Source organism: Tenebrio molitor, chromosome 2, assembly GCF_963966145.1.
Source record: "Tenebrio molitor chromosome 2, icTenMoli1.1, whole genome shotgun sequence".
NCBI classification, from domain to species: domain Eukaryota; kingdom Metazoa; phylum Arthropoda; class Insecta; order Coleoptera; family Tenebrionidae; genus Tenebrio; species Tenebrio molitor.
Genome location: NC_091047.1, coordinates 6,956,257 through 6,983,734, shown reverse-complemented (window position 1 = coordinate 6,983,734; position 27,478 = coordinate 6,956,257). Strand labels below are relative to the sequence as shown.

At 33.7% G+C, this 27,478-nt stretch overlaps 1 protein-coding gene across 4 annotated transcripts; it reads left to right on the top strand.

The window, feature by feature from the left end:
• Positions 1-677: 677 nt before the first annotated feature.
• On the top strand, positions 678-27,398 carry LOC138123612 (receptor-type tyrosine-protein phosphatase H-like). 4 transcript variants are annotated; one of them, XM_069038381.1, is made up of 27 exons: positions 682-874; positions 933-1,034; positions 1,079-1,366; positions 1,417-1,728; positions 1,812-2,039; positions 2,253-2,377; positions 2,430-2,601; positions 2,665-2,762; positions 2,908-3,367; positions 3,438-3,652; positions 3,708-3,771; positions 3,821-3,990; positions 4,042-4,241; positions 4,771-5,043; positions 5,096-5,243; positions 5,298-5,441; positions 5,935-6,025; positions 11,273-11,349; positions 11,402-11,536; positions 11,592-11,866; positions 25,859-25,994; positions 26,041-26,242; positions 26,297-26,430; positions 26,484-26,606; positions 26,661-26,809; positions 26,861-26,996; positions 27,090-27,398. In XM_069038381.1, exons 1-27 carry the CDS (start codon positions 721-723, stop codon positions 27,162-27,164), a joined length of 4,686 nt encoding a protein of 1,561 aa, XP_068894482.1. In that variant the 5' UTR covers positions 682-720; the 3' UTR covers positions 27,165-27,398. The 4 variants fall into 4 exon arrangements, with proteins under 4 accessions (XP_068894484.1, XP_068894482.1, XP_068894483.1 ...); XM_069038382.1 differs by lacking the exon at positions 25,859-25,994 and adding an exon at positions 11,917-12,052; XM_069038380.1 differs by lacking the exons at positions 2,665-2,762; positions 2,908-3,367; positions 3,438-3,652; ... (8 more) ...; positions 11,402-11,536; positions 11,592-11,866 and adding exons at positions 18,762-18,859; positions 19,005-19,464; positions 19,530-19,744; ... (8 more) ...; positions 25,344-25,478; positions 25,534-25,808 and having other exon boundaries at positions 683-874.
• The last annotated feature ends 80 nt before the right edge of the window (positions 27,399-27,478 follow it).

Genomic DNA, 27,478 nt, shown 5'->3' with positions numbered 1-27,478 from the left:
TTTTAATGTGTAGTCTGACATTTTATAAATTGCTTAAGCACATTTGCAGTAGGTAGCTATGGTAATGTAATTTTTAAGATAAAATTCGCCTATTCAAATTTTTCATGATTTTTTAATCATTAAAGTCCAAATTTTCGTGATAAATGCGAATAAAAAAAGAACTGTGTAACAGCCAGCTCAAAAATGAAAACTACTTTAGGAGCCTGTGAGCCTGAAAACAACTCAATCCGTGGACATACTGTACAATATTTATGAAAGTTACGCTGTATTTACATAGTTTTGTTTTAAAAAGCAATATCTTATGATTATAATGTGTCATTTTATGTTTTTTGTGAAGGACCTCATTCTTCACATGCAATGTCATTGTGTTCCGAAAGAAGAGACCAAAAACTGACTCGTCTTCTTCATCAGAAGTTGACAGCATTTTATCTGACCATGTTCCGTATGTGCTACAATCCCGCGATCTTGACACCAATGGTGCTAATTTCCCAAGATTCTCAACTGACGACAATAACAGTTCCATCTGATGTAAACACAATATATTTGTTTACGTTTAGATTTAAATTTTATTCACCGCGGCTAAACAAATTTATCATTGAGGAATTTAAAAATGAAAAAATGAACAACGTAAGTGATTATGGCCGATAGATCTACAAATACATACTGATAACGTGAATAGGTACCTCAAGTTTAACTTATTCGTTGTAAGATAAGTCGAAAATGTATTTCATACGGTTATGTTTGCTGCTTTTTTATTTGAAAACATTGATTCATTGTGAAATAATTACGTTAAAGTATAACAATAGTGTTGTATGTGTTGCCACTGAAAGTGATGTCAATTCAACAATTTATTTGCAACCCCAAATTGGAAACGGTAAATAGTACTTTCGCATTAGTACGAACGTACGGTGATGATCTTGTAATGATTCTAGCTACATTAAACAAAACACTAAAAGTTGAATTCGAATGGACAAATGATGATTGGGAGTATAAAATATTAAATAGTGGAATTGTAACTGACGAACGGTGGCAAGGTAACTCTAAAGCTCTTAAGTTCTTCCCACAACAATTATTTTAGAGTTTAAGATTGTGGAAAATGTATCGTATAATAAAAGTGGCACGTACGGTTTGTCTATGTGTGGAAAAGGCAATCTAACATTAGATAATACAAGTATGATTCAACATCCTACAAATCGAACGTGTGACGAATGGAAACATTATAAAGTGGAAATTGAGAAAACTAATACCAGCTCCATCATTACTGTATTTGATGAAACAAACAGAACGATCACGAAGACATATGGTGTCGATGAAACCATCGAGATAAAGAGTACACAAGGTCCATCTTTTTGGAAAATGCATAAAAGCAAGTCATATTTTAAAATCAGTATCTCCAAATCAGTTTTTCGTTTGCAGTAAAATGTAGAAGATCCTCAAAGCCTAGCAATGCTTCTAGTTCCATCGACTTCTTTTGGTCAGGAAAAATGCATCTGTCAATGTTTGTATACTTAAAAGTAAATAGTATACTAAATATAGAATTAAAATCTGACGATAAAAATGTAAGTCGGACAATTCACGGAGAACTGAATTCAACAAAATGGCAGAAAGTTGAGTTAACTATTGAGTCCGTCAACAAAGCCACACTCTACATTGATAGACTTACGAATAATGATAAGGAAAAACCATTTTGGGCAATTGATGCTATAAACTTCAATTCTCATGAACCAGGTTAGCAGAAGAATTACAAAAAATCAGTTAAAATATCAACACAGAAACATGATAGTGGTTGTATTAATTATAAATGTTTATAGCAATTTATCAGGCAAATCTGACTGAACACTATGAGTCTCCATTTCCTATATGCAAACCATTAAATTCTACTAATTACGAAAAGGAAGAATGTACTCAAGAGGAAAAGAATAGTAACTGTGAATTCGTTCATAAGGCAAACTTTTCTCGATGCCAAACTGTTAAGAACACCAATGGGTTTTATTATGATTGTGACACATGTCATGAATTTAGAGCATACTTTTATTGTGGTAACTGAATTATTCTAATTTATAATTCGTGTGGTAGTGGTAATTAAGATGCCAGTCAAATTTATTTGACACCAAACTCTTTCTGTTTTAAAGGCCGCAATAATGTGGCAATTTCGCTTTTTCCAAAATACATAATTTTCATCTAACGTTAAATTGCGACTAATTTCCCGGAAGAGTGTGCCATACGTTTTTATATAATTCCTTAAATTCCAGTTATATTTCCAGTTCTAATACCTACATTGGAAAAAATTTCAAACGAATCTGTTACAATACGAGTAAACAATTTTAGATATGGTTCATACGAGAGGGAACCCAAATATCACGTGCAATTCAAACAAGTAAAACGTAATGGAAATAGTTTCCAGTATTGTTCAATATTTAATATTCTAGGAAAATGAACAACAGTTTAAAACATTTCAAACTATACCCTATTCAAAGAGAAATGAAACTTTGGAAATTTCAGAATTATCAACAAGAGACTGGAGTTATAAAATAAGAATTTTACCAACAGTGGATAACAAGTCTTGTGAAGTAAAAGTCCCTGAATTAGAAGTTTTCAAAAGTACGCGAGGATTCAATATTTGAAATGTGAAAAATATATTCAGTTTATTAAATTCAATTTCAGGATCTCTGAAAACGACTAGAATAACGCCTACGTCCATTTCCTTAAGTTGGTCAGATAATATGAAGTCTAAATCATCAGAATGGATCATTCATTTCAGGGTAAAATTCAGCTTTTCTCATTCCAAAGTCGAGGTTTATTTTAGAAAAGGGATAAAATTAGTGGGAAAAACAATTATCGATTGAATAGTTGATGGAATTTCTAATATATTTTCTGTTAATTCAAGATTATTTTCGTTCTTTTTAGTGTCAACAATTAAACTGTACGAAACCGGAACTCGTCAACTCTATAAATGTAAAAAAGCTCACTCAAAATATAAGCAGATTAGAACCTTTGACAACATGCGACTTTAAATTGTACACAAAAAACAAACTACTCATCGACATGATTAGTGAAACTACTCCTGCGAAGTCGCTGGACGACGGTGAATTCCCAATTGTTTCATTTCCGAATGACTTCCACATAAAAATCAAATTCCCGGAATTCAACGGACCGTTAACTTATAACGTTTCTTATCTCTGTGTTAGCCAATGGTGTAAGGAAGATTCTGTTGGGAGCTTTAGCACTACCAGAAAAAACTGTAAACGTAAAGAATTTATAAGAAACGTTACATTACAACCGTTTAGTGATTATAATGTAACAGTGACCGTGTCCAGATCAACGGATAAACGGTCAAAGACGTACCAACTTAAAACTCGATCGGGAAGTAAGTCTATATTATTTATATAGTGTAAGTTTTTGTTAAACTATTGTGAAATAAACAATGACTTTCACAGAACCGAAAGAAGTGCAAAACTTGAGCATTTATTGTCGGAACCGAGAAAGTTTTTGGATAAGATGGAATCCTCCGGATCCACCAACAGAGGAAATTTTAAATTATAGGATATTGCAAGAGAATAAAAATCTTACACACTGGAAATACACTTCTTGTACTTGGAAAAACTTCACTTGTGTCATTCTGGACGCAAAAAGTGTATCGTCCAAAATCTTTGTAATTAAGTACTTCTGCAAAGAAGGCAAAAGTAGTCATTCTCGTCCTGTCGTAGGTACAAGCCCTGAACAACTCTGCAGAATTAGGGGAACCAAAATCACTGTTTTTGTCGTTAAATGGTCCGTTTACATTTCTCACATAACCGTCAACCGGCACATTTTGTTTCAGATTTTCAGAGGCCCCAAAACTTGATTTTAAAAATAAATTCGTCAAACGAAGTAACAGTGACTTGGGAGCATCCATTTGTGAAAAACTTTTCTCTCATTATTTCAAGTAAAGGCGCTACAGACAACTATACTGTAATGTCGGATAATTGTACACACAAATACGGCAAATCTGTAAGACAAAAAACATATCGACGTCGATTGCATTTTTAACTGAATTTCTAGATAACTATCGAGAATGACATCATGTATAAAATTAGCGTGTGGCCCGAAAGCTCTCAAACAGAAAATGCCACCATTACAGCGCTGTTCAAAGCTTCCCCGCCTGAACTGTCGTCGAAGCCTCTCTTAAAATTATGCTTTGACGAGTCTGACATAAATTGTACATTTCTAATTCCAAAGCCCGAACAATCTACGGAGACAAGGTTTTTATTATGAGTACACAATAGTAATTTACGTTATAAGTCCGGTAGGTTACTTGTAACAGTATGAGGTAGACATTATGGACGAGGCGACGTTAGGAGCCGAGTCTAGAATGTCTAAACGAGTACCTGTTACTACTAACCTACCGGACTTATAACGTAAATTACTACCTGGTACTACCGGATGTATATCGTAATGTATTTTATCTCATACTGGAAGTCTCTGGTGCATCATCATTTTATTTCAAAAATTAAAAAATCACATTATATTGTGAAAATAGCATCACCTTTTTTCCTGTGGCAACGGCCGTTGCTATTGTTTTTCTAAATCGAATATTGTTTGACTTTTTCACTTTTCAAGGTCAGATTTGATGTATAAAAGGAAAACAGTCCGGTAGGTGTTGCTAAGTGACACTTTCCGCCTCTGATACTGTTATAACTCACCTACCGGACTCAAATTGATGATGCAATCGAGCATCTACCGGACAGTATGAAATAAAACTTATTATCTGTTTGGAATACGCTTCGTCAGTTGCAGAATTGAAGTTGACCAAAACGGTGCTAAATGGTATATCACTAACTTACATGTCGACGACAACGATTACTTGTCCGTAGCAAATGACTCTTTGAGTGTAAATTGCTTCCAAGATGTAATCAAACAAACTTTTCCCGTTTATCTCATAAATGGTAACAGAAGTTACCTTATTTGCCAAGCAACCAACCAAGCAGCAACAACTGCAGCATTAATTTGTTTCGTCATTGTCGCAGTCGTGACGTTTCTCTTTGTGGGATACCTCATTTTTGCGTTTGTTTGTCCAAAAACAGATCTCGTCTCTTTTATTTATAATTACTTCCAGGTACACCTTTAGGAAATATCCTTTTGAAATACGACGGACTAGGGGTGCAAATAAAGATGAAATTCACCCAACGGAAACAGACACTTCACGAAGTTACCAAGAAAAGAACGTTAGAACTCTTCAGAAGGAATGCGTCTTGCCTCAAGATGTACACACAATTTTACATTTTCAATTACTTTATAATGGATGAATTTCGTTTCAGAACATGGAACTTCAGGTACTGATAGAATCAGAAAAACCACATGAAAGTGTTAAATTAATCAATTCGGAACCCATACAAGTCAAAGATTTTGAGAACTATCTTATGGCGTCACTTGAAGATAATTCACTAACAGATCAATACAAGGTAAAGTAACACTTAAGGTATAAGATTATATGGCCCTTTAAAAGTATTTGACCGAAGATAAACGTCCCTTTTGTCACAATTGCAGTAGGCGGTCAGCCCAACCATAAATCATGCTTCAAGCAATTCTCTGTTGTGAATTCCAGAGCCGGCCTCAAAACAAATGCGTACGGACGAAATTATATTTATTTATTAAATATACAATACTATTACAAATCATTTTTACTGTTTTCAAGATTCAAAGTACTAAAGGGAATTTCGTTACAATAACAAAATGTACAATAAATATCAAAAACATGTTCTATCACAAATTTTTAATCCCTGCCCTGAACGAAAGAAAAGGGATGCAGCTGCACGAGCCGAGACAACCATCTTAACGCCAATATTGGTTTCCATTATTGAGATAATTTTAGTGCTGCCATATAATCTTATACCTTAAGCGTTACTTTAAATTGCACATATTCCATTCGGTTCAATTTTATTTGCACTTTTTCAGAATTTACAAACAAACAAAAATAAAAAATCGAGTACTGCTGGGTCGCTGCAAAAAAATAATCACAAAAATCGTTACAAAAATATATTGGCATGTAAGTGTTAAAAATGCAGTTGTGCTTTACAGGAAACATTTTCCCTTAGCTTACAGAATGAAGAAAAAAAAGATTTCGATAACGAGAAAATCTAATGCTAAAATTCTCGAAAAATTCAGTGTCTATTTAGATACTGTTATAGTAATTTACGTTATAAGTCCGGTAGGTTACTTGTAACAGTACGAGTTAGACATTATGGACGAGGCGACGTTAGGAGCCGTTAGGAGTCAAGAATGTCTAAACGAGTACCTGTTACAAGTACTACCGGATGTATATCGTAATGTATTTTATTTCATACTGGAAGTCTCTTGTGCATCATAATTTTAATTCAAAAATTAAAAAATCACATTATTCTGTGAAAATAGCAGCACGTTTTTCCTGTGGCAACGGCCGTTGCTATTGTTTTTTTAGAATGAATATTTTTTGACTTTTTCACTTTTCAATGTCAGATTTCATGGATAAAAATAAAACAGTCCGGTAGGTGTTGCTTAGTGACACTTTCCGGCTCTGATACTGTTATAACTCACCTACCGGACTCAAATTGATGATGCAATCGAACATCTACCGGACAGTATGAAATAAATAACTTTTTCGTGTTCGTTTCCTGAGATACATAACATGAAAAGTGGTAAAATATACAGTGTGGAAATTACTTATGGAATAAATTCAGTAGTTTCGAAAAAAACTAATGACATTTGTCGAAAACGCTGACAGGTCAATTTTTATTTCTCATAATGTTTATTTTAAGTTGCTTCACTCGTTGATGACGTCATCCATTTTTGAGTTATGACGTCATCACCAATTTTTTTAAATAATGCCCAATTTTTTCTCCCTTTCTAATAGGCCTTTGTACTAGCTAAACAATGAATGAAAAAAATTGGTACCTTCCATAACAATTTTTTTGAGAAAATGACAAATTTTACTTCCAGTTTTATTTAATTTTCAATGTAAAAATTTTAATTGACCTCAAACAAAAACAAACAAATATTTAAGGTTAACAATAAAATGTAATGCAAATGTTGAAATTACCCCCCGCCAAATATTTGACACTCACACAAGAGTGCAAACACTGTACACCGCGCTCAATAATGTCAGGGCTGATTTCTTCCATCTCAGCGCGAATTCTCTGCCGTAAATCTTCTAAATTGTTTCGTCTATTAAAGTAAACCCTCGATCTTAAAAAACCACATAGAAAAAAAAATAAGTACATTCAAAATTAAATTAAATTTTTGAAATAAAATTTGTAATTATCTCAAAAAAATTGTTATGTAATATACCAAACTTTTTAATTTATCGCTTAGGTTAGAAAGGTCTATCAGAAAGAGAAGAAAAAAGTGGGGATTGTCATTTGAAAAATTAGTGATGACGTCATAGATCTAAAACGGATGACGTCATGAACAAATGAAGCAACTTAAAACAAGCATTATGAGAAATAAAAATTGACCCGTTTCAGCGTTTTTGTCATTAGTTTTGATATTATTGAATTTATTCCATAAGTAGTTTCCACACTGTATAACTAAATACGGAGTCATTATAAAAGTTTGTAACAACTAGTGGGCGTAGCGGCGCACCTAAAGCATAGCGCACAGCCACCTACGATGGTACAATCATTTATAATGACCCCGTATATACATTTTTCAGTTTATACAGGGTGATTCTGAAATAAGTTTGGAAAAAAATGTGGAGTATTGACACAAAATAATTCTGCGTAAATGACTTTTGGAGGTGAAATAAAAAGGATAGAAATTACCTTGTATTTTCAACACCTACGAATAGGGAAAATTTGACCGAATTTGTTCACTTCATTAGCAACCATTGTTACATCAACTCCACAATAAAGTCATAGGTGCAAGCATGCTGCTTTGTAAATGTTTCTATGGAAATGATCGAGAGGAATAAGGTTACGTTTGTGATTGAGGGGCACCTTTGATTATTATTGTTGCTAAACTACCACGATAATCAGGTAATCACCTTTAGCTCAGCAGCGTACTAGCAATTTTGACCAAATTTTCAATCATTTGTATCTCGAAAACGAAAAAACTTTTATAAGAAAAATTTTTTGTCTATGACTTTTTCTCATCATCACCAATTACCGGATTTTTTTTCCAAACTTATTTCAGAATCACCCTATATACCTCAAAATTTACAATTAATTCATGTTTTTCAAAATTTTTGCCTAAACGAACATGAAAAATGTTGTGTGCACCTAAGCCAAAAAGTGCCTTTTGTCCTCGCCTGTTTTCAAGTCGGCTCCGCCTCGACTAGAAAACTTAAACTTGGACGAAAAAGATGCACTTTTTGGGCCTTGATACACAAGTAACTATTTATTGTCAGTTAGAAGTAATTTGCAATCATTTTCGACTTTGAACACTGAAAAACAAAAAATATCCGTTTCTCTAACGTGTAATATTGATTGCAAAATTAGGATTGGTTGGTAATTACTTACTTCTAATAGGTATTAAAAATTAAAATTTTCATTATAGTATTCAAACTCTATGTGAATTTTTTGACAGCATTTAAATTGTTTTCAATCAATTGTGAAACCCGACGTGAACCGACGAACTACGTCTACAGCAAAACAGCTACAATACGGCAGGCAAATACTTTTCTGAAGGAAATTGTGTGTTCAAAAAAAGGGTCTGTTGTAGCACGAGTGCTACAATGCCTCTTATCAAACACAATAATACAAAAAAAGTTCTACCGAGCGATCATTTAAAAAATAAATCGAGTTTGCTTTGGAGCCTATGATATAGCATGGGTTGTCATAGGTAACACGCCGACTCGATTTATTTTTTAATTGATCGCACCGTACTTTGCGTCATTTATGTAAAAAATATATGAATTTTTATTTTTAAAAATAACTCATTATTTAGGGAGTTTTGATTGTAATATGTAATGAGAATGGTAAACCATTTTCAAAACTATGAAATTAGATAGATGTTTCACAATAGTTAACAATACATAATTGGAAATTTGACAGATGGAACAAATGGTGCCGCTCTTAGGAATTAAAATTTTACGATAAATGGTTTCACAATGGGATAGGTATACTAAAATGACTATAAATGTGATTTTTTTTGTTACGTTGGTAACATATTTTAAGTTTAATGTTGGTACCTACTCTCGATCAAATATATGTTTTACTACTGAACACAGTACAATCATTGTAATACATAGTTTTTCGACGCGGATTGCATAATGAAAATTAATTCATGTTTGTTTTTAGTATAATTTTGTAAAATATTATTTATAATGTCGATTATTCACAATACCACTAAACTTCCAGAACCCTCACCTAAAAAGTTGATCAAGAGATGACATGTTGACAATAAGGAGGTTTACCATTTGCTCAGGGATGCTATTCTGCTAAATTTGCTTCAATTTGGTACATACTTTGCCATACTTATCCACAATCATTTTAGTGATTCAAAATGATTGTGGATAAGTATGGCAACTATGTACGGAAATGTATGTGGCAACTGTGTGGGTAGGATAGAGCTGACATTTCTTTGGCAGTTCATAGTTGCGCAATTTTGAAAATTGTCAAATCAATGTGCAATGGTATAAAAAAAATCAAATGCAGGCTTATGAAATGTCATACAAATGTCAACTACACCCTATCCACACAGTTGTCACATACATTTTCGCACATAGTTGCCATACTTATCCACATTAATTTGAATCACCCAATTATAGTCGTTTTTTAGCGACGAATAATATTCAACACAAATATTCAAGAGAATTCGTCTGTGACGTCATAACTGATTAATTTGTATGCGTCTCGCTGAAATTTGAAGAATTCAAAAACTTGGGGAGGGAAATTCGTTGTAATGTACGGTCAGTGGACAAATAAAACTGGGACACTTAAAATTTAATCTGTGTAAATCAGACCATTGAATTGTCAATATATTTGTCAGCGTCTATATAATATGTCACACCAAAGTTAACCTATTTGTGATAAAGCCGTAATTAAACGATGCAAATTTGCAAATTTTGACTTATGTGATTGTCATTTTTGTCCCAGTTTTATTTGTCCATCGACTGTACATAAACATAATATAGATGATACAGTGACAGTGTTTGGGATTGTGGCTGTGCAAAACTGGCAACAAGAGAGCTGCCTGTACAGTATAATGGCTGATCACTGATCACTAAACTGAAAACTGACACTGAATCTGAAGAACTGAAGATTAAAATAAAAATAACCCTCTACGAATTACGAAATAACCTAACTTTTTTTGTCTGACCGCGAAAATTTGACGTTTCTCCGTTTCCCCTCCCACAAATACAACATTTAAAACCTACTATGGGACTGGTTTCAAACATTCACGAATATTATTCGAAAATTGACACTTGTGACGTCATAGTTTTGACGATAAAATGCAAGGTATTAAAAATCTGATAATATGTTTCAAACATATTCGTCGCTAAAAAAACGACTATTATAAAACTGTTTTCGATGTCACAATAAGTCCACAAACGCAAAGTAGAAAAATTTAAGTTTCAATATTTCGACAATTTTAATAAATTGTTTAAACTGAGTATTTCCTCCGGTGCAACTGTTGTATTAGTTTTTAACTATAACAACAAGAATAGAAATCTGCTTGAAATAACGGAGTTGGGGTGATTTAGATTTAAATGAAAAGTCTTAAGTAACTGTTCTCTTCTTTCACATCTCTGAAACTTTTTACACTTCTTCAAGTCTGTCGTTACACCCTTTTAAATCTTGTACATCTTGTTTCAATCTGATAGGGAAATGTTCACTATGAGACAGAATAACTTATTTTTTGTGCAACCGTACGCGAAACGAATATTTCGCGTAGTAAAACAAACCGTTGATCTTAACGACGGCCGTTAAACTAAACGTAATTTTAATATTTTAGATTTTTCGGGTATCAAATTAGAAACCGCAGAATTTAATAATACTTTTTAACTCTGGAGGAATACACGAAACTGAAACATTGCTATCACTACAATTCTCTTCCGACATTTTTACGATTATCTACGAAATGAATGAAAAGGAAATATATTTATTGACAGTGAAGTAAATTTTACTTGTTGGTTTTATAATTACAAATTTTCGGTTGCACAAAAAATGTTGTGAACACCTTGGTCGCGAAATCCTTTAACATCCTCGAGATTGTCCTGACTTGGCGACAATTTTTCTCTCGGTACGTTAAAGAAAGATTTCGCGGCCTTGATATACAAATAACTAGGTATAAGCAAAATCTTGATTTCATTTTCAAGATGATCACTCTAGAGTAATCCTTCAAAAAATGGACGGCATGGGAACGGACAATTACATAAACGCCAATTACATAAACGTAAAAACTCGTGAACGATTTCGAACGATTCAATTACAAATAAATGTTATAGGGTGTAGATCATCCGAAAGCTTATATCGCCACCCAAGGACCAAAATTTTCCACGATCAGAGATTTCTGGAGGATGATCTGGCAGGAACAAGTTCAGACGATTGTTATGGCCACGAATTTCGTAGAAAGCAAAGAAGTCTGTTCGTCCCACAGTCCAACGTATAACCTCGCTTATTAACTTATTTTTTTAGAGAAAATGCGCCGAGTACTGGCCGCAAAGACTCAATTGCATTTTTGAATTCGGCGAAATGGGCATCACACTAATAAGTGAAGAAAACTTTGAACACTACGACCGAAGAACGCTCGAAATGAAGTACAGAGGAGAGGTGAGAGCGGTGCAACATTACCACTTGAAGTGGAATCCTGATCAGCTGACTCCTCTGTATCCAGATCGAGTGGTTCCTCTGGTCAAACAAATAAGAAACGTTCGCGAAAACAGTACCACCCCCATAGTAATACACTGCAGGTAACTTTCGTATGGTAATTGTCTTCCGCCACTTCTACTAGGTGTTTCAGTTCTGGAGTGAAGAGGACTGGAACTTTGATTTTGTGCGATATGGCATTGCAAATGGCCACCGAGCAAAACAGTATCGACTTTTACAAGTTAACCAAAGACCTGAGAGACCAAAGACCTAACATGGTCAGTACCGAGGTAAATAATGAAAAAGATTAGTGCCGTGTGAGACTTTAACTTTTAGAAGCAATACCTTCTTGCGCACCTCGTCGTTCTAGAATGTCTCATGGAAGAGGAAAATGTGTTCAGAAAAATAATCAAAGAAAATTTAGCTCTGAAACGGTACAACTACTTAGATACAGCTCGTCAAATGTTAGATGACCACTGAGATTCGGATGCGCAATGGTAACGAGTGGGGACGTCACTTGTTCGAGCGTCGCAGCAGTGGAAACTGGAAACACTGGTACATTCCACACCATGGCTTTTAAAAGCACAATAATGTCTGTGATTTTGTAATACATAACAGTTTATTAAAATAATGAATAATTCTTTGTGCCTCATCTTACCGTATTCGAATTCTGCGAAATTGTTTACGGCATTGTGTAAAAGTGGCTACACAAAGCATTTACCCCCGTCTTGCAGACGGTGTAAAATCACAGAGTTTACATTTCCTTTAACTTTTTTTCATTATACCATACTGTAATCAGGATTTAACAGTACTCAATTCTTGATTGATATGACACCCATAACAGACTAGGCCGTTATTAAAATTTAACAGGTCAAGGCGGTTATTTTTTGCTACCGTTGCTGCGGTTACGGCGCAGATGACAAGTAAATTTAATTTGAAGTAAAGAGAAATGTCAGTCCTACAAATAAATCACTGTTATATTATAATTCAGAATAAGTGGCATCGCGGTAGGTGTTGGAAATTCAAATTTACGTTGGCAGCAAGACCCTTCCTAATAATACCCTAGTTTCGATGCTGTTGGTAACCTTCGCTTTTAATTTGGCCTTGATATTATCATTGGAATCGTTTTGTGTTTATTTTCTTGTTATAAATATTTGGAATTTCCTTGTTTCATTTATGAAAAGTGTATTATTTGTCTGGGGATTATCTCTCACAGTTGGTCTAAGTACAAGTCACCTTCAAAAAAAATGTCCAAAGCTAATTTTAGTCTCAAATCGCTCCTTGTAACTCTATCTTCCAAAAAATATGTTGGAGAAAATATTTCACCGACGTATTTTAACACAGTTACATGTTTTGATATGTAGTTATTTTAATTCATTTGAATGACCATAGAAAATTTTAATATCGATAGCAAAACAAAATAATTGTTTTAAACATTTATTTAGAATAAGATAAACTATTTTACAAATGAATACTATTATAAAATTGAACAGATTTTAGGAATTTGGAAGGAAATTCCGGATGCGTTTCTGCTATTTTGTACCTTGCCCATATTTTTTTAAAATCAGCGTGTACGGCTTCTGAAGCTTGTTCGCTGAACTTCCCGAAACCACCACTCTCATGTTTACAAAATTCTTCAATATGGTAAAATATAGCATGAATTTTTGGGGTTACACTTATATCCAGTTGAATAAAATCACTCTTAAATTGTTGAATAACATGCTATGAGAAATCTTTGGTGTTTAGAAAAAATTTCGATTTTACCACTTGTAATTTCAGCAACGGGAATAGTACCGCAATCTCTTTTTAAAAATTTAAAAATTCTGGATTTAGATAACACATTGGTAGTTGAAATTCAAAAAGGTATATTATTATACTCATGTCACATCGTGAGGAAGTTCCTTAACATTGACACAGAACATAATACACAACAAAGTCAAAATGCGGAGGCGAGACGCCGGTAATTATGTTGATAAGCACTGCACTATTACTTGATAGTAATATCCGTAATAGTGTATGTACTCCGGCAAAATTGCCGTGCCGCCGGGTGGAGGTGGGATAGTTTCAAAATTATTCAGCAAATTATTACCAAAACATGATTTTAAAACTAATTCAAAAGTACACAAACACTGAACATATTTTAAACAATTAAGAGGACAAATTGAACGTAAAACATCGACCTTAGCAAGTAACAAACGGCAGGAGTTTCCATTGAATGAACCTCCATAGAAAGCTTCTTTCTGCACATGGCAAATTCCTGCCCATTTTTCACAAACTTCTGGAAAGTCTTTGTTCATAGCAGAGTAAATATTATTGACAACATCCATCATTAAGTGTAATTCTGGAGGTGGAATAATTTTCAGAGTTATTGCGTTTTCAACTGATGATTGAATGATGGGAGGGAAAATACAGTTGCCAAATTTCTTCAAATCATTTTTGTTTCCTCCGGAAATTGACCAATTATTATTATTCTTTGTATTACTCTCCAAAGATCTTAAAGTACCTTTATTGAGCAAGTGATATTTATCAATATTACACCACGTGCAAGGATACATTGAACTATGTGTCATTATTCCCGTAAGAATATTAGCAAGTTTCAAATCAGTAGCAACATAGAATTTATGAATATCATTCAATTTCAACAAGTTCCACAATTTCTGTATATTATGGTAATTTTCCTGCACACCACATACGATTCCAATTATGAAGAGTTGCTTAACGCTAGTATCCTTTACATTTCTACTACTACTTCCTTGTTTGCTTAAGCCACAGTCATATTCATTTTCATTTTTTTGTAACAGACTAAGACAGATTTTCAAAAACCCTCCGCCTCCATCAATTCCAACTTTAATGATGGCATCTTTATATTGCCTTTTATCCATTACGTATGATATAAATTTTTGTATATTATTGCAAAACACCGTTGCCTTAGTAGTAACAGATTTAACTTCTCTATTGACTTCTTCAACATAATCTATTTCTGCTATTTGAAAAAACTCATCTACCGAGTGGTAGGTATCTCGAAGTTTGGTTTTAATATTTGATTCAAATATTTTTGCTCCAGCAGCTTTACGTAACTCTGATGCTAATTTTAACGTTTTATTTATACTCAAATTCAAAGATAATTGTATTTTCGACAACTGGCCAGTAGACAAATTTGTATCTTTATTAACTGAATCTTTTTTATTGAAGTTTACGGAAATTGGACGTCCTGTATTTGTAGATAATGAAATCATATTTTCCTCGATTGTATGCTGCTGCTTTTGTTTTAATACTATAGAGGCAACTTTTTCTTGCGACTTTGGAGACCCAGTAATTTTTAATGCATTTAAATATTTCCTACCTTTGGTACAGTTGTGAGGCTTTCCTTTTGAAACAGCAGCCAAACAATGATTACATATTTTTGTAATTTTTCTTTTACGTATTATTTTATTATTTTCACATTTCGATGGACGTTCTGGTTTTTTTCTTTTGTGTAAATGTGGAAGAAGTGTAGATCTTGCAACTTCACAAAGTAAGCAGACACAAACAGCGTTGTTTCTTGTTACGACTTGTGGACGAATATCCAACTTGGAATAATCAATCTGCTGTATTTTTCTATTGAAACAATCTTTGCGGTATTCTTCCACAACTATTCTGCACGTACCACATAAAGAACAGGGCAATTTGGAATCTTCCATTTTAAAATCTTTTAGAAAATACTTAGTTATCGTTTGGAGCTGCGTTTTGTTAATGAGCCGCATTTCCTTCACTTTTTCAAAACACAAAGCACAAACCATTCTTCTATTTTCTTCGTGAGTTTTCATTTTTTTTATTTGTGGCAACAATAACGAAAACAAACACTTAGTACAACAATAACGAGGAATCAACTTGGGCAACAGTAAAGAACATTAACAAAAATGACAATTTAATTTGCAGAATAAAAGATAGCAATAAATTTAACTATAGGTCAAAATATGCATTTTCATGAAAACCCATCGGTAAAAATTTTTGAATCTTACATTTGCTTAAAAAGAGAATAGCAAGAAATAATTTGAACTGAAAATTGGACTTGGACATTTTTTTATACATAAGTCATGGTTAGGCGAACTGTGCTCTGCTGTGTGTGAAAACCATGTCAAAATTATGTAACGCATAACCTCAGAATAAAGTAATGATGGTTTCACATGTTTACTAAATTTTTTGACATAACATAGAGCTCACTTTAGAGAATCAACGCCTACCGCGATGCCACTTATTCTGAATTATACTATAAATGTTAAGTACATATTATTGGTATAATGAAAAGAACTGAACGATATTCGGCCGATACGCAAATAACAGACTCGATTGATAGTAAAATCTCGGCTGCGCCTCGATTTTACAAACTTCAATCTTATCTGTTATTTGCTACATATCGACCTTATGACGTTAACTAACTATAATTACCTATAGCTAAATAGAGGGTTTTCGCGTTACGTTCCGTTAAAATAACCGGTACGCTATTCGCGAGCAATTACCGTAATCGCTTATTGTAATAATGAATCGGTTACGCTATTGCCTAGCAACACCGGCGTTAGCGTACACGGTTATCTGAAAAACGTAACGCGAAAACTCTCTAATGAATTGGTTACGCTATTTCCTAGCAACACCTGCGTTAGCGTACACGGTTATCTGAAAAACGTAACGCGAAAACTCTCTATTTTCACAGCAAATTAAAACGCCAGCAATACTTTCGATTTTTTATTTTAAACCGTTTTTCATACAGTTCTGCTTGCTGCATTTTTATTACATGCTATTCCTAAATGCTACCGTTTTCGTATCCTTATCACTTAAAATTAAGGTTTCCTCAATACAATTTTCTTTCGTGGCGGAAATGAAGTGTTCAGCCGAGATAGTTGAATTTTCAGAAACCTTTACTGGGCGATCCTCCAACACGAGTTCAAATCTATCAAATTCAGCCTTTTGCGTTGTAATCTTTGAAAACGTACTCTATTTCTAATCTATCCAAACAAAAATTTCGACATAAAAATACACTCCCTAATTTTTGTCTAAAGATGAAAAAACAGAAAAAGACAACTTTTCAAATAGAGCTCCTCCTCATTTTAATTTTCAAAGTAAAATCACATATAAAATCAGTAAATTCTGCTTCCGAATACTATAGGCCACCATTTAAGGTAAGCTGTTCTGTTCTCTTGTTATCACTATGTAAGCCAGAATACTAGAGTTTGGTACCAATAAGAAGAAATTCAACAAGACAGAGTTGACTTTTAAAAAAGAAAAACTGTCTAATTATAAGATTATGAATGAGTCAGTTGTTTTAGCAATGAGACGCACAATGTTTACTTATCTATAGGTAAATTATTTGATAAGAATTATGAACTAGAGATAAGTTTTTCTAAAAAAAATTGAAGAAAACAACTTATTTGCAGTGAAAATTGTTTAAAAGATCGCATCTCTCACAAATATGTGTGTGTTCTTGTGGGGACTTCCCATGGACGTCGAATATAAAGGACAAACATTTTCGCGCTTCCGCTGTATAATATTTATGAGAGTTACACTATATTTACATAGTTTTTTTTTTAAACAATATCTTATGATTGTTTTTTGTGGGCGACCTCATTCTTCACATTCAATGTCATTATGTTCCAAAAGAAAAGATCAAGATTTGACTCGTCTTCTTCATCAGAAGTTGGTAACATTTTATCTGACGATGTTCCATCTCTGCTACAATCCCACGATCTTGACACCAATGTAGGGTGTTTTCAGTAATTTCCCAAGATTCCCAACTGAGGACAATAACAGTTCCATCTGATGTAAACACAATATGTAATTTGTTTACGTTTACTACAAAACGTAGGCAATAGCTTAACGTAGATTAAATTTTATTCGCCGCCGGTAAACAGATTTATCATTGAGGAATTTAAAAATGGTCAACTTAAGTGATCATGGTCGATACATCTAGAAATAAATATTTGCATTAACATTTTTGCATACTAAAAATCAAAAAGTAGATACGGAAAATAAGTACATACTGATAACGTGATTAGGTACCTCAAGTTTACCTTATTCGTTGTAAGATAAGTCGAAAATGTATTTCATACGGTTATGTTTGCTGCTTTTTTATTTGAAAACATTGATTCATTGTGAAATAATTACGTTAAAGTATAACAATAGTGTTGTATGTGTTGCCACTGAAAGTGATGTCAATTCAACAATTTATTTGCAACCCCAAATTGGAAACGGTAAATAGTACTTTCGCATTAGTAGTAATAGTAGTAATAGTGAATTCGTTCATAAGGCAGACTTTTCTCAATGCCAAACTATTAAGAACACCAATGGGTTTTATTATGATTGTGACACATGTCATGAATTTAGAGAATACTTTTATTGTGGTAACTGAATTATTCTAATTTATAATTCGTGTGGTAGTGGTAATTAAGATGCCAGTCAAATTTATTTGACACCAAATTCTTTCTGTTTTAAAGGCCGCAATAATGTGGCAATTTCGCTTTTTCCAAAATACATAATTTTCATCTAACGTTAAATTGCGACTAATTTCCCGGAAGAGTGTGCCATACGTTTTTATATAATTCCTTAAATTCCAGATATATTTCCAGTTCTAATACCTACATTGGAAAAAATTTCAAACGAATCTGTTAGAATACGAGTAAACAATTTTAGATATGGTTCATACGAGAGGGAACCCAAGTATCACGTGCAATTCAAACAAGTAAAACGTAATGGAAATAATTACCAGTATTGTTCAATATTTAATATTCTAGGAAAATGAACAACAGTTTAAAACATTTCAAACTATACCTTATTCAAAGAGAAATGAAACTTTGGAAATTTCAGAATTATCAACAAGAGACTGGAGTTATAAAATAAGAATTTTACCAACAGTGGATAACAAGTATTGTGAAGTAAAAGTCCCTGAATTAGAAGTTTACAAAAGTACACGAGGATTCAATATTTGAAATTTGAAAAATATATTCAGTTTATTAAATTCAATTTCAGGATCTCTGAAAACGACTAGAGTAACGCCTACCTCCATTTCCTTAAGTTGGTCAGATAATATGAAGTCTAAATCATCAGAATGGATCATTGATTTCAGGGTAAAATTCAGCTTTTCTCATTCCAAAGTCGAGGTTTATTTTAGAAAAGGGATAAAATTAGTGGGAAAAACAATTATCGATTGAATAGTTGATGGAATTTCTAGTATATTTTCTGTTAATTCAAGATCATTTTCGTTCTTTTTAGTGTCAACAATTAAACTGTACGAAACCGGAACTCGTCCACTCTATAAATGTAAAAAAGCTCACTCAAAATATAAGCAGATTAGAACCTTTGACAACATGCGACTTTAAATTGTACACAAAAAACAAACTACTCATCGACATGATTAGTGAAACTACTCCTGCGAAGTCGCTGGACGACGGTGAATTTCCAATTGTTTCATTTCCGAATGACTTCCACATAAAAATCAAATTCCCGGAATTCAACGGACCGTTAACTTATAACGTTTCTTATCTCTGTGTTAGCCAATGGTGTAAGGAAGATTCTGTTGGGAGCTTTAGCACTACCAGAAAAAACTGTAAACGTAAAGAATTTATAAGAAACGTTACATTACAACCGTTTAGTGATTATAATGTAACAGTGACCGTGTCCAGACAAATGGATCAACGGTCAAAGACGTACCAACTTAAAACTCCATCGGGAAGTAAGTCTATATTATTTAATATAAGTTTTTGTTAAACTATTGTGAAAAAACAATGACTTTCACAGAACCGACAGAAGTGCGAAAGTTGAGCATTTATTGTCGGGACCGAGAAAGGTTTTGGATAAGATGGAAGCCTCCGTATCCACCAACAGGAGAAATTGTAAATTATACGATATTGCAAGAGAATAAAAATCTTACACACTGGAAATACACTTCTTGTACTTCGAAAAACTTCACTTGTGTCATTCTGGACGCAAAAAGTGTATCGTCCAAAATCATTGTAATTAAGTACTTCTGCAAAGAAGGCAAGTGTAGTGATTCTCGTCCTGTTGTAGGTACAAGCCCTGAACAAAGACTCTGCAGAATTAGGGAAACCAAAATCACTGTTTTTGCCGTTAAATGGTCCGTTTACATTTCTCACATAACCGTCAACCGGCATATTTTGTTTCAGATTTTCAGAGGCCCCAAAACTTGATTTTAAAAATAAATTCGTCAAACGAAGTAACAGTGACTTGGGAGCATCCATTTGTGAAAAACTTTTCTCTCATTATTTCAAGTAAAGGCACTACAGAAAACTATACTGTAATATCGGATAATTGTACACAGAAATACGGCAAATCTGTAAGACAAAAAACATATCGACGTCGATTGCATTTTTAACTGAATTTCTAGATACCTATCGAGAATGGCATCATGTATAAAATTAGCGTGTGGCCCGAAAGCTCTCAAACAGAAAATGCCACCATTACAGCGCTGTTCAAAGCTTCCCCGCCTGAACTGTCGTCGAAGCCTCTCTTAAAATTATGCTTTGACGAGTCTGACATAAATTGTACATTTCTAATTCCAAAGCCCGAACAATCTACGGAGACAAGGTTTTTATTATGAGTACACAAAACTTATTATCTGTTTGGAATACGCTTCGTCAGTTTCAGAATTGAAGTTGACAAAAACGGTGCTAGATGGAATATCACTTACTCACATTTCGACAACGATTACTTGTCCGTGGCAAATTACTCTTTGAATTTGCATTGCTTCCAAGATGGAGTCAAACAAACACTTCCTGTTTATCTCATAAATGGTAACACAAGTTACCTTATCTGCCAAACAACCAACCAAGCAGCAACAACTGCAGCATTTATTTGTTTCCTAATTGTCGCAGTCGTGACGTTTCTCTTTGTGGGATACCTCATTTTTGCGTTTGTTTGTCCAAAAACAGATCTCGTCTCATTTATTTATAATTACTTCCAGGTACATCTTTAAGAAATATCCTTTTGAAATAAGACGGACTAGGAGTCAAAATAAACATGAATTTCACCCAATGGAAACGATAGACACTTCACGACGTTACCAAGAAAAGAACGTTAGAACTATTCGAAAAGAATGCGTCTTGTCTCAAGATGTACACACAATTTTACATTTTCAATTACTTTATAATGGATGAAATTTGTTTCAGAACACGGAACTTGAGGTTCTGTTAGAATCAGAAAAACCACGTGAAAGTGCTAAATTAATCAATTCGGTACCCATACAAGTCAAAGATTTTGTAAATTATCTTATGAAGTCACTTGAAGATAATTCATTCTACCATAATTCACTAACAGATCAACACAAGGTAAATTGCACATATTCCATTCAGTTCAATTTTATTTGCACTTTTTCAGAATTTACAAATAAACAAAAATGAAAAATCGTGTACTGCTGGGTCGCTGCAAAAAAATAATCACAAAAATCGTTACAAAAATATATTGGCATGTAAGTGTTAAAGATGCAGTTGTGCTTTACAGGAAACATTTTCCCTTAGCTTACAAAATGAAGAAAAAAAAGATTTCGATGACGAGAAAATCTAATGCTAAAATTCTCGAAATATTCAGTGTCTATTTAGATACTGTCAATCACTTTTTCCTGTTCGTTTCCTGAGATACGTAACGTGAAAAGTGGTATAATAGGGAGTTTGCGGTCGCGCATTTTCTGTTACGTTATACGAGAATTTTACCGTATAACAAAATATAACGTAAATTGCAGGAAACAGATGTGCGGTTAACAAAAAAAAAAAAAATTAATAACGTATAAGATAACAGTTGATGACAGATTCTTAGAATGATAGAATTAGAATGTCAAATCGAACAAGATGACGGAAATTATTTTATTTTATATATTGCGGTACAAAGGGCTCTTGAGGAAAAAAAAAGACTATTCACTGACTACAGATGTGTCTTTGCGTTCAAAATTTTGTTGCTCAATGTGAGACACTGGCACATCAGATTCCATGGTGACTTCAATAACATTAGCTTCAATACCAATTCCAGTACATTGTGCATTAAATAACAATGACTGTGCAAATGCTGGATCTACCTACAAAGTATCAAACTTAGAACATCTACCTACTTTATACCAAAATTCACTTATCTGACACAGATCGTACAGCGTCTTCTTTGTTCACTAATACTTGGTATGTTTTCTAAGACTCCTGTTATTATTTTCGAACAATTCTGCATCTTGCACAATAATTTTATTAACAAAACTATGAAAATATTTGACATTAATATGAAATTGGGTATATTGTCACTTTTTCATAATGGAATATTTTCGGATTGGCTCCCTTATTTTCAGAATTGTAAGGAAATTCGGTATACGGTATAAATTCTGTATGAGTTTGACGTTATAAAACATAACGACAATTTTTATAACGAAAAATGCGCTACCGCAAACTCTTTAATACCTAACTAAATTTTTAAATTTTTCAGTTTATGTTACCTAATTTGACATCTGTCATAGATAACGTCAAAATTTACAATTAATTCATGTTTTCAAAATTTTTGCCTAAACGAACACGAAAAACGTTGTGTGCACCTCGGCCAAAAAGTGTCTTTTGTCCTCGTCTGTTTTTAAGTCTCGGCTCCGCCTCGACTAGAAAACCTAGACTTGGACGAAAAAGATGCACTTTTTGGGCCTTGATACATAAATAACTATTTATTGGCAGTTAGAAATAATTTGCAATCATTTCCGACTTTGAACACTGAACAAAAAATGTCCGTTTCTCTAATGTGTAATATTTATTGCAAAATTAGGATTCGTTGGTAATTAATTACTTACTTCTAATAGGTATTAAAATGTTCGTTATAGTATTCAAACTCTATGTGAATTTTTTGACAGCATTTAAATTGTTTTCAATCAATTGTGAAACCCGACGCGAATCGTACGAAATTGTAAATTTCGTGGAGCGTTTTTAAACGTCTCTCATGTCTACAGCAAAACAGCTACAATTCGGCCGGCCAAGACTTTTGTGTAAGAAATTGTGTGCTCTAAAAAAGGGTCTGTTGTAGCACGAGTGCTACAATGCCTCTTATCAAACGAATAAAATACAGGGTGTTTTCGAAGTTGAGGCGTTCCTTTTAACATGTGATAGTATGCGTTGTTCTAAAGAATTTTAGTCAAAATTACCTTAGTAAAATGTGTACGGCAATGAAGATACAATAAGTTAATTTTTTTGAAATTTTTGAAACCGGTCCTGCTCAAATTTGCGCTGATTTGTTAGAAATTGAAATTGACAAAAAAAAATCAAATGAGCATGGACGTTAACCAAAACTACTGTCAGAGTTGTCATCTAGTTAGTCGAAATGGCTTTATTATTAGGAAAATAATGAGCTCACAGATATGTTGCAAATGCATGGGCAATGTTATCACGTTATCAGAATGCATCTGCAGCATCCAGAGAGTATTGCAAAGCGATTTCCGGAAAGACACCATTCTGGGCCAGGTTAGTTATTAATCTAATACAGCGGAGAAATGGACAGGACCGGACTCAAAATTTTAGAAAACATTAAAAATATACAATCAATTATCTCCGTTAATACAAACATTTTACTAAGAAGATTTAGGCTAAAATTCTTAAGAATAATGTGTAATACCTCGTGTTACAAGGAACGCGTCAACTTCGAGAACACTCTGTATACAATTTTTTCTACTTTGCGTCATTTATTTAAAAAACACATGAATTTTTATTTTTAAAAATAACTCATTATTTAGGGAGTTTTGATTGTAATATGTGATGAGAATGGTAAACCATTTTCAAAACTGTGAAATTTTATAGATGTTTCAAAAGGGTGTATTTTTAAAATGTGCCGAAATTTTACCTACTAGGTTGTGGAACAACGTAGAAGACTAAAAGCAATTTTAAAAAATTGCAGCTCAAAAATTAAATACATATTTTATTTTTTGACACAAAATGTTTTAAATATTTTTTCCGAGTTCTACATGAAGCCTAAGTAGCTCGTGGTTGAAATTTTGCCGCGCACTTATGGGACACCTGTGTGTACGAAAATTTATGTGGTAACTGTGTGGGTAGGATTGAGCTGACATTTCTTTGACAGTTCATAGTCGCGCAATTTTGAAAATAGTCAAATCAATGTGCAATGATATAAAAAAAATCAAATCCACGCTTATGAAATACAAATACAAATGTCAACTATTATATACCCTATCCACACAGTTGCCACATACATTTTCGTACATAGTTGCCATTCTTATCCACAATCCTTTTGAATCACCCAATATTATAAAACTGTTTTCGATGTCACAATAAGTCCATTACAAACGCAAAGTAGAAAATAGTAATAAATTTATTATACGAGTTTTATAAGACACCATTTTGTCGCACGCAGTTTTTAGAGCATGAGGAGCGCAGCTGCGCTCCTCGTGCTATAAAACAAACAAATGGGACAAAATGGATTATAAAAAAGCTATTTAAAAAACATAATGCTAGGAATAATATTTGGCAAATATAAGAGTTGGTAACGCTAGTGAATAGACGAACAATTGTAAGTTTTGAATTTAAATTGTCGTGAAGTGCAGTGATCACGTAGCAACAACTCACTATGAGTCACTGCCAACATTAAAAATTTAAGTAAATGTTCCTGAAACGCGTATCGAAAAAAGCTCCTTTTTGAAACCCGTTTGAGTGTTATACTGACTGCGTTATAGGTGCAAAATAGAAAAATGTAAGTTTCAATATTTCGACAATTTTAATAAATTGTTTAAACTGCTTATTTCCTCCGGTGCAACTGTTGTATTAGTTTTTAAACTATAACAACAAGAATAGTGATCTGCTTGAAATAACGGAGTTAGGGTGATTTAAATGAAAAGTCTTAAGTAACTGCCCTCTTCTTTCACATCTCTAAAACTTTTTACACTTCTTCAAGTCTGTCCTTACACCCTTTTAAATCTTGTACATCTTGTCTAGATCTGATAGGGAAATGTTCACTGTAGGATAGAATAACTTACTTTTTGTGCTACCGTACGCGAAACGAATATTTCGCGTAGTAAAACAAGCCGTTGATCTTAACGACGGCCGTCAAAGTAAACGTAATTTTAATATTTTAGATTATTCGGGTATCAAATTAGAAACCGCAGAATTTAATAATACTTTTTAACACTGGAGGAGTACACGAAACTGAAACATCGCTCTCACTGCAATTCTCTTCCGACATTTTTATGATTATCTACAAAATGAATGAAAATGAAATATATTTATTGACAGTGAAGTAAATTTTACTTGTTGGTTTTATAATTACAAATTTTCGGTTGCACAAAAAATGTTGTGTACACCTTGGTGGCGAAATCCTTTAATAACATCCTCGAGATTGTCCTGACTTGGCGACAATTTATTTTCTCCCGTTACGTTAAAGAAAGATTTCGCGGCCTTGATATACACATAACTAGATATAAGCAAAATCTTAATTTCATTTTCAAGATGATCACTCTAGAGTAATCCTTCAAAAAATGGACGGCATGGGAACGGACAATTACATAAACGCGAATTACATAAACGTAAATACTCGTGAACGATTTTGAACGCTTTCAATTACAAATAAACATTATAGGGTTTGGGTCATCCGAAAGCTTATATCGCCACCCAAGGACCAAAATTTTCCACGATCAGAGATTTCTGGAGGATGATCTGGCAGGAACAAGTTCAGACAATTGTTATGGCCACGAATTTCGTAGAATCCAAAAAAGTCTGTTCGTCCCACAGTCCAACGTATAACCTCGCTTATTAACTTATTTTTTAAGAGAAAATGCGCCGAGTACTGGCCGCAAAGACTCAATTGCATTTTTGAATGCGGCGAAATGGGCATCACACTAAAAAGTGAAGAAAACTTTGAATACTACGACCGAAGAACGCTCGAAATGAATTACAGAGAAGAGGTGAGAGCGGTGCAACATTACCACTTTAAGTGGAATCCTGATCAGCTGACTCCTCTGTATCCAGACCGATTGGTTCCTCTGGTCAAACAAATAAGAAACGTTCGCGAAAACAGTACCACCCCCATAGTAATACACTGCAGGTAACTTTCGTGTGGTGATTGTCCTCCGTCACTAAGACTCGGTGTTTCAGTTCTGGAGTGAACAGGACTGGAACTTTGATTTTGTGCGATATGGCGTTGCAAATGGCCGCCCAGCAAAACAGTATCGACTTTTACAAGTTAACCAAAGACCTGAGAGACCAAAGACCTAACATGGTCAGCACCGAGGTAAATAATGAAAAAGATTAGTGCCGTGTGAGACTTTAACTTTTAGAAGCAATACCTTCTTGCGCACCTCGTCGTTTTAGAATGTCTCATGGAAGAGGAAAATGTGTTCAGAAAAATAATCGAAGAAAATTTAGCTCTGAAACCGTACAAAGCACAGCTCAACTACTTAGATAGGTTATCCTGGCACGATGATGAAGTTCAGTCCTGGGTTCCTTACCAAGCTGTCGCTCTGTCCCCTGGTTTACCAGGTTGGTCGCTCTTCCGATTAAAGTTACACTTCCTAAAATACGTTCATTTTCAAGTCGCCGGTTACGCCAAAAATAAAAAATATGTTGTTGTTCGGCAACCACACGAAAGTTCTCTATCAGATTTTTGGCACCTAGTCGTCAAGGAAAAAATTCAAATCATCCTGTTTTTAAATCAGTCAAAATGTGACGTAAGCGTAGAATAACTTGATTCTAATTATTTTCATAACCGGCGAAATTGTAGATGTGGACATATTCAAAACGAAAATACGATTCGGGTGTTAGCGTAAAGGCAGTGGACCAGATATGTACTAACTACTGTACTACAACAGAATTGTCGTTAAAATATACACAACCAACAATTAACGTGAGACGGGCAAACGTAAATAAACAAAACAAATATAAATACAACTATTTGCAGATAAGTTACAAACAGAAAGTCTACTTTTTCCAATTGGCGGGTTGGAAATCAACAAAAAAGGTCCCGCAGGACGTCGAAAGTGTTCTTAACGTTTTAGACGATATTCAAAAAAATTACTGTTTTGAAAAGCCGATTTTACTGGCTTGTCAGTAAGTATCCCATTTTTAATGTGCTGTCAGTGTCAAAAAATATTTTAACAGTGATGGAATAGTTGCCAGCGGTTTGTTTGCTGCTTTGTCATACATTATCGAGAAATTTCAAAAAGAAGTTGACTTTGATATCTGCAACGGTGTAAGAACAGTCAGAAGAAGTTGTAAGCAATTTGTCAGCACTACGGTAAGTACAAATTTCTATTGACAATGTGACCGTCGTTGCAAAAATTACAATCTAGAATGAGTACCACCCAAATATCTATCAATCAATTTTCAGAAACAAATGGAGTTCCTTTACTTAGCAGTTCTGCAATACTTGCAAAAATTCGATAGTTACAGTTGCGTTTTGTAACCTAGTCGAATGAAGTATTATTTTGCACAATTGTAAATCCTAATACACAAGTTTCTAAGACCTAGACTTTTTCTTTGGAGTTGAATTTTAATTTGGCCGCCAAATTTAGAATCTATACCTAATTGTAAAAACTTGAACCGATAAGAATCCCTTAATTAACTGATTTAATGGTCGGTAAAACCGGGTGCAATTATGATCATAAATGAACTGTATTATAAAAAAAATTTAAATGATTATTTCTTTTTATTTACATCCCTCTCCCCCCCGCAAGAAAAAACTTAAAAATCGAAAGTATGTACATACCTACATATATT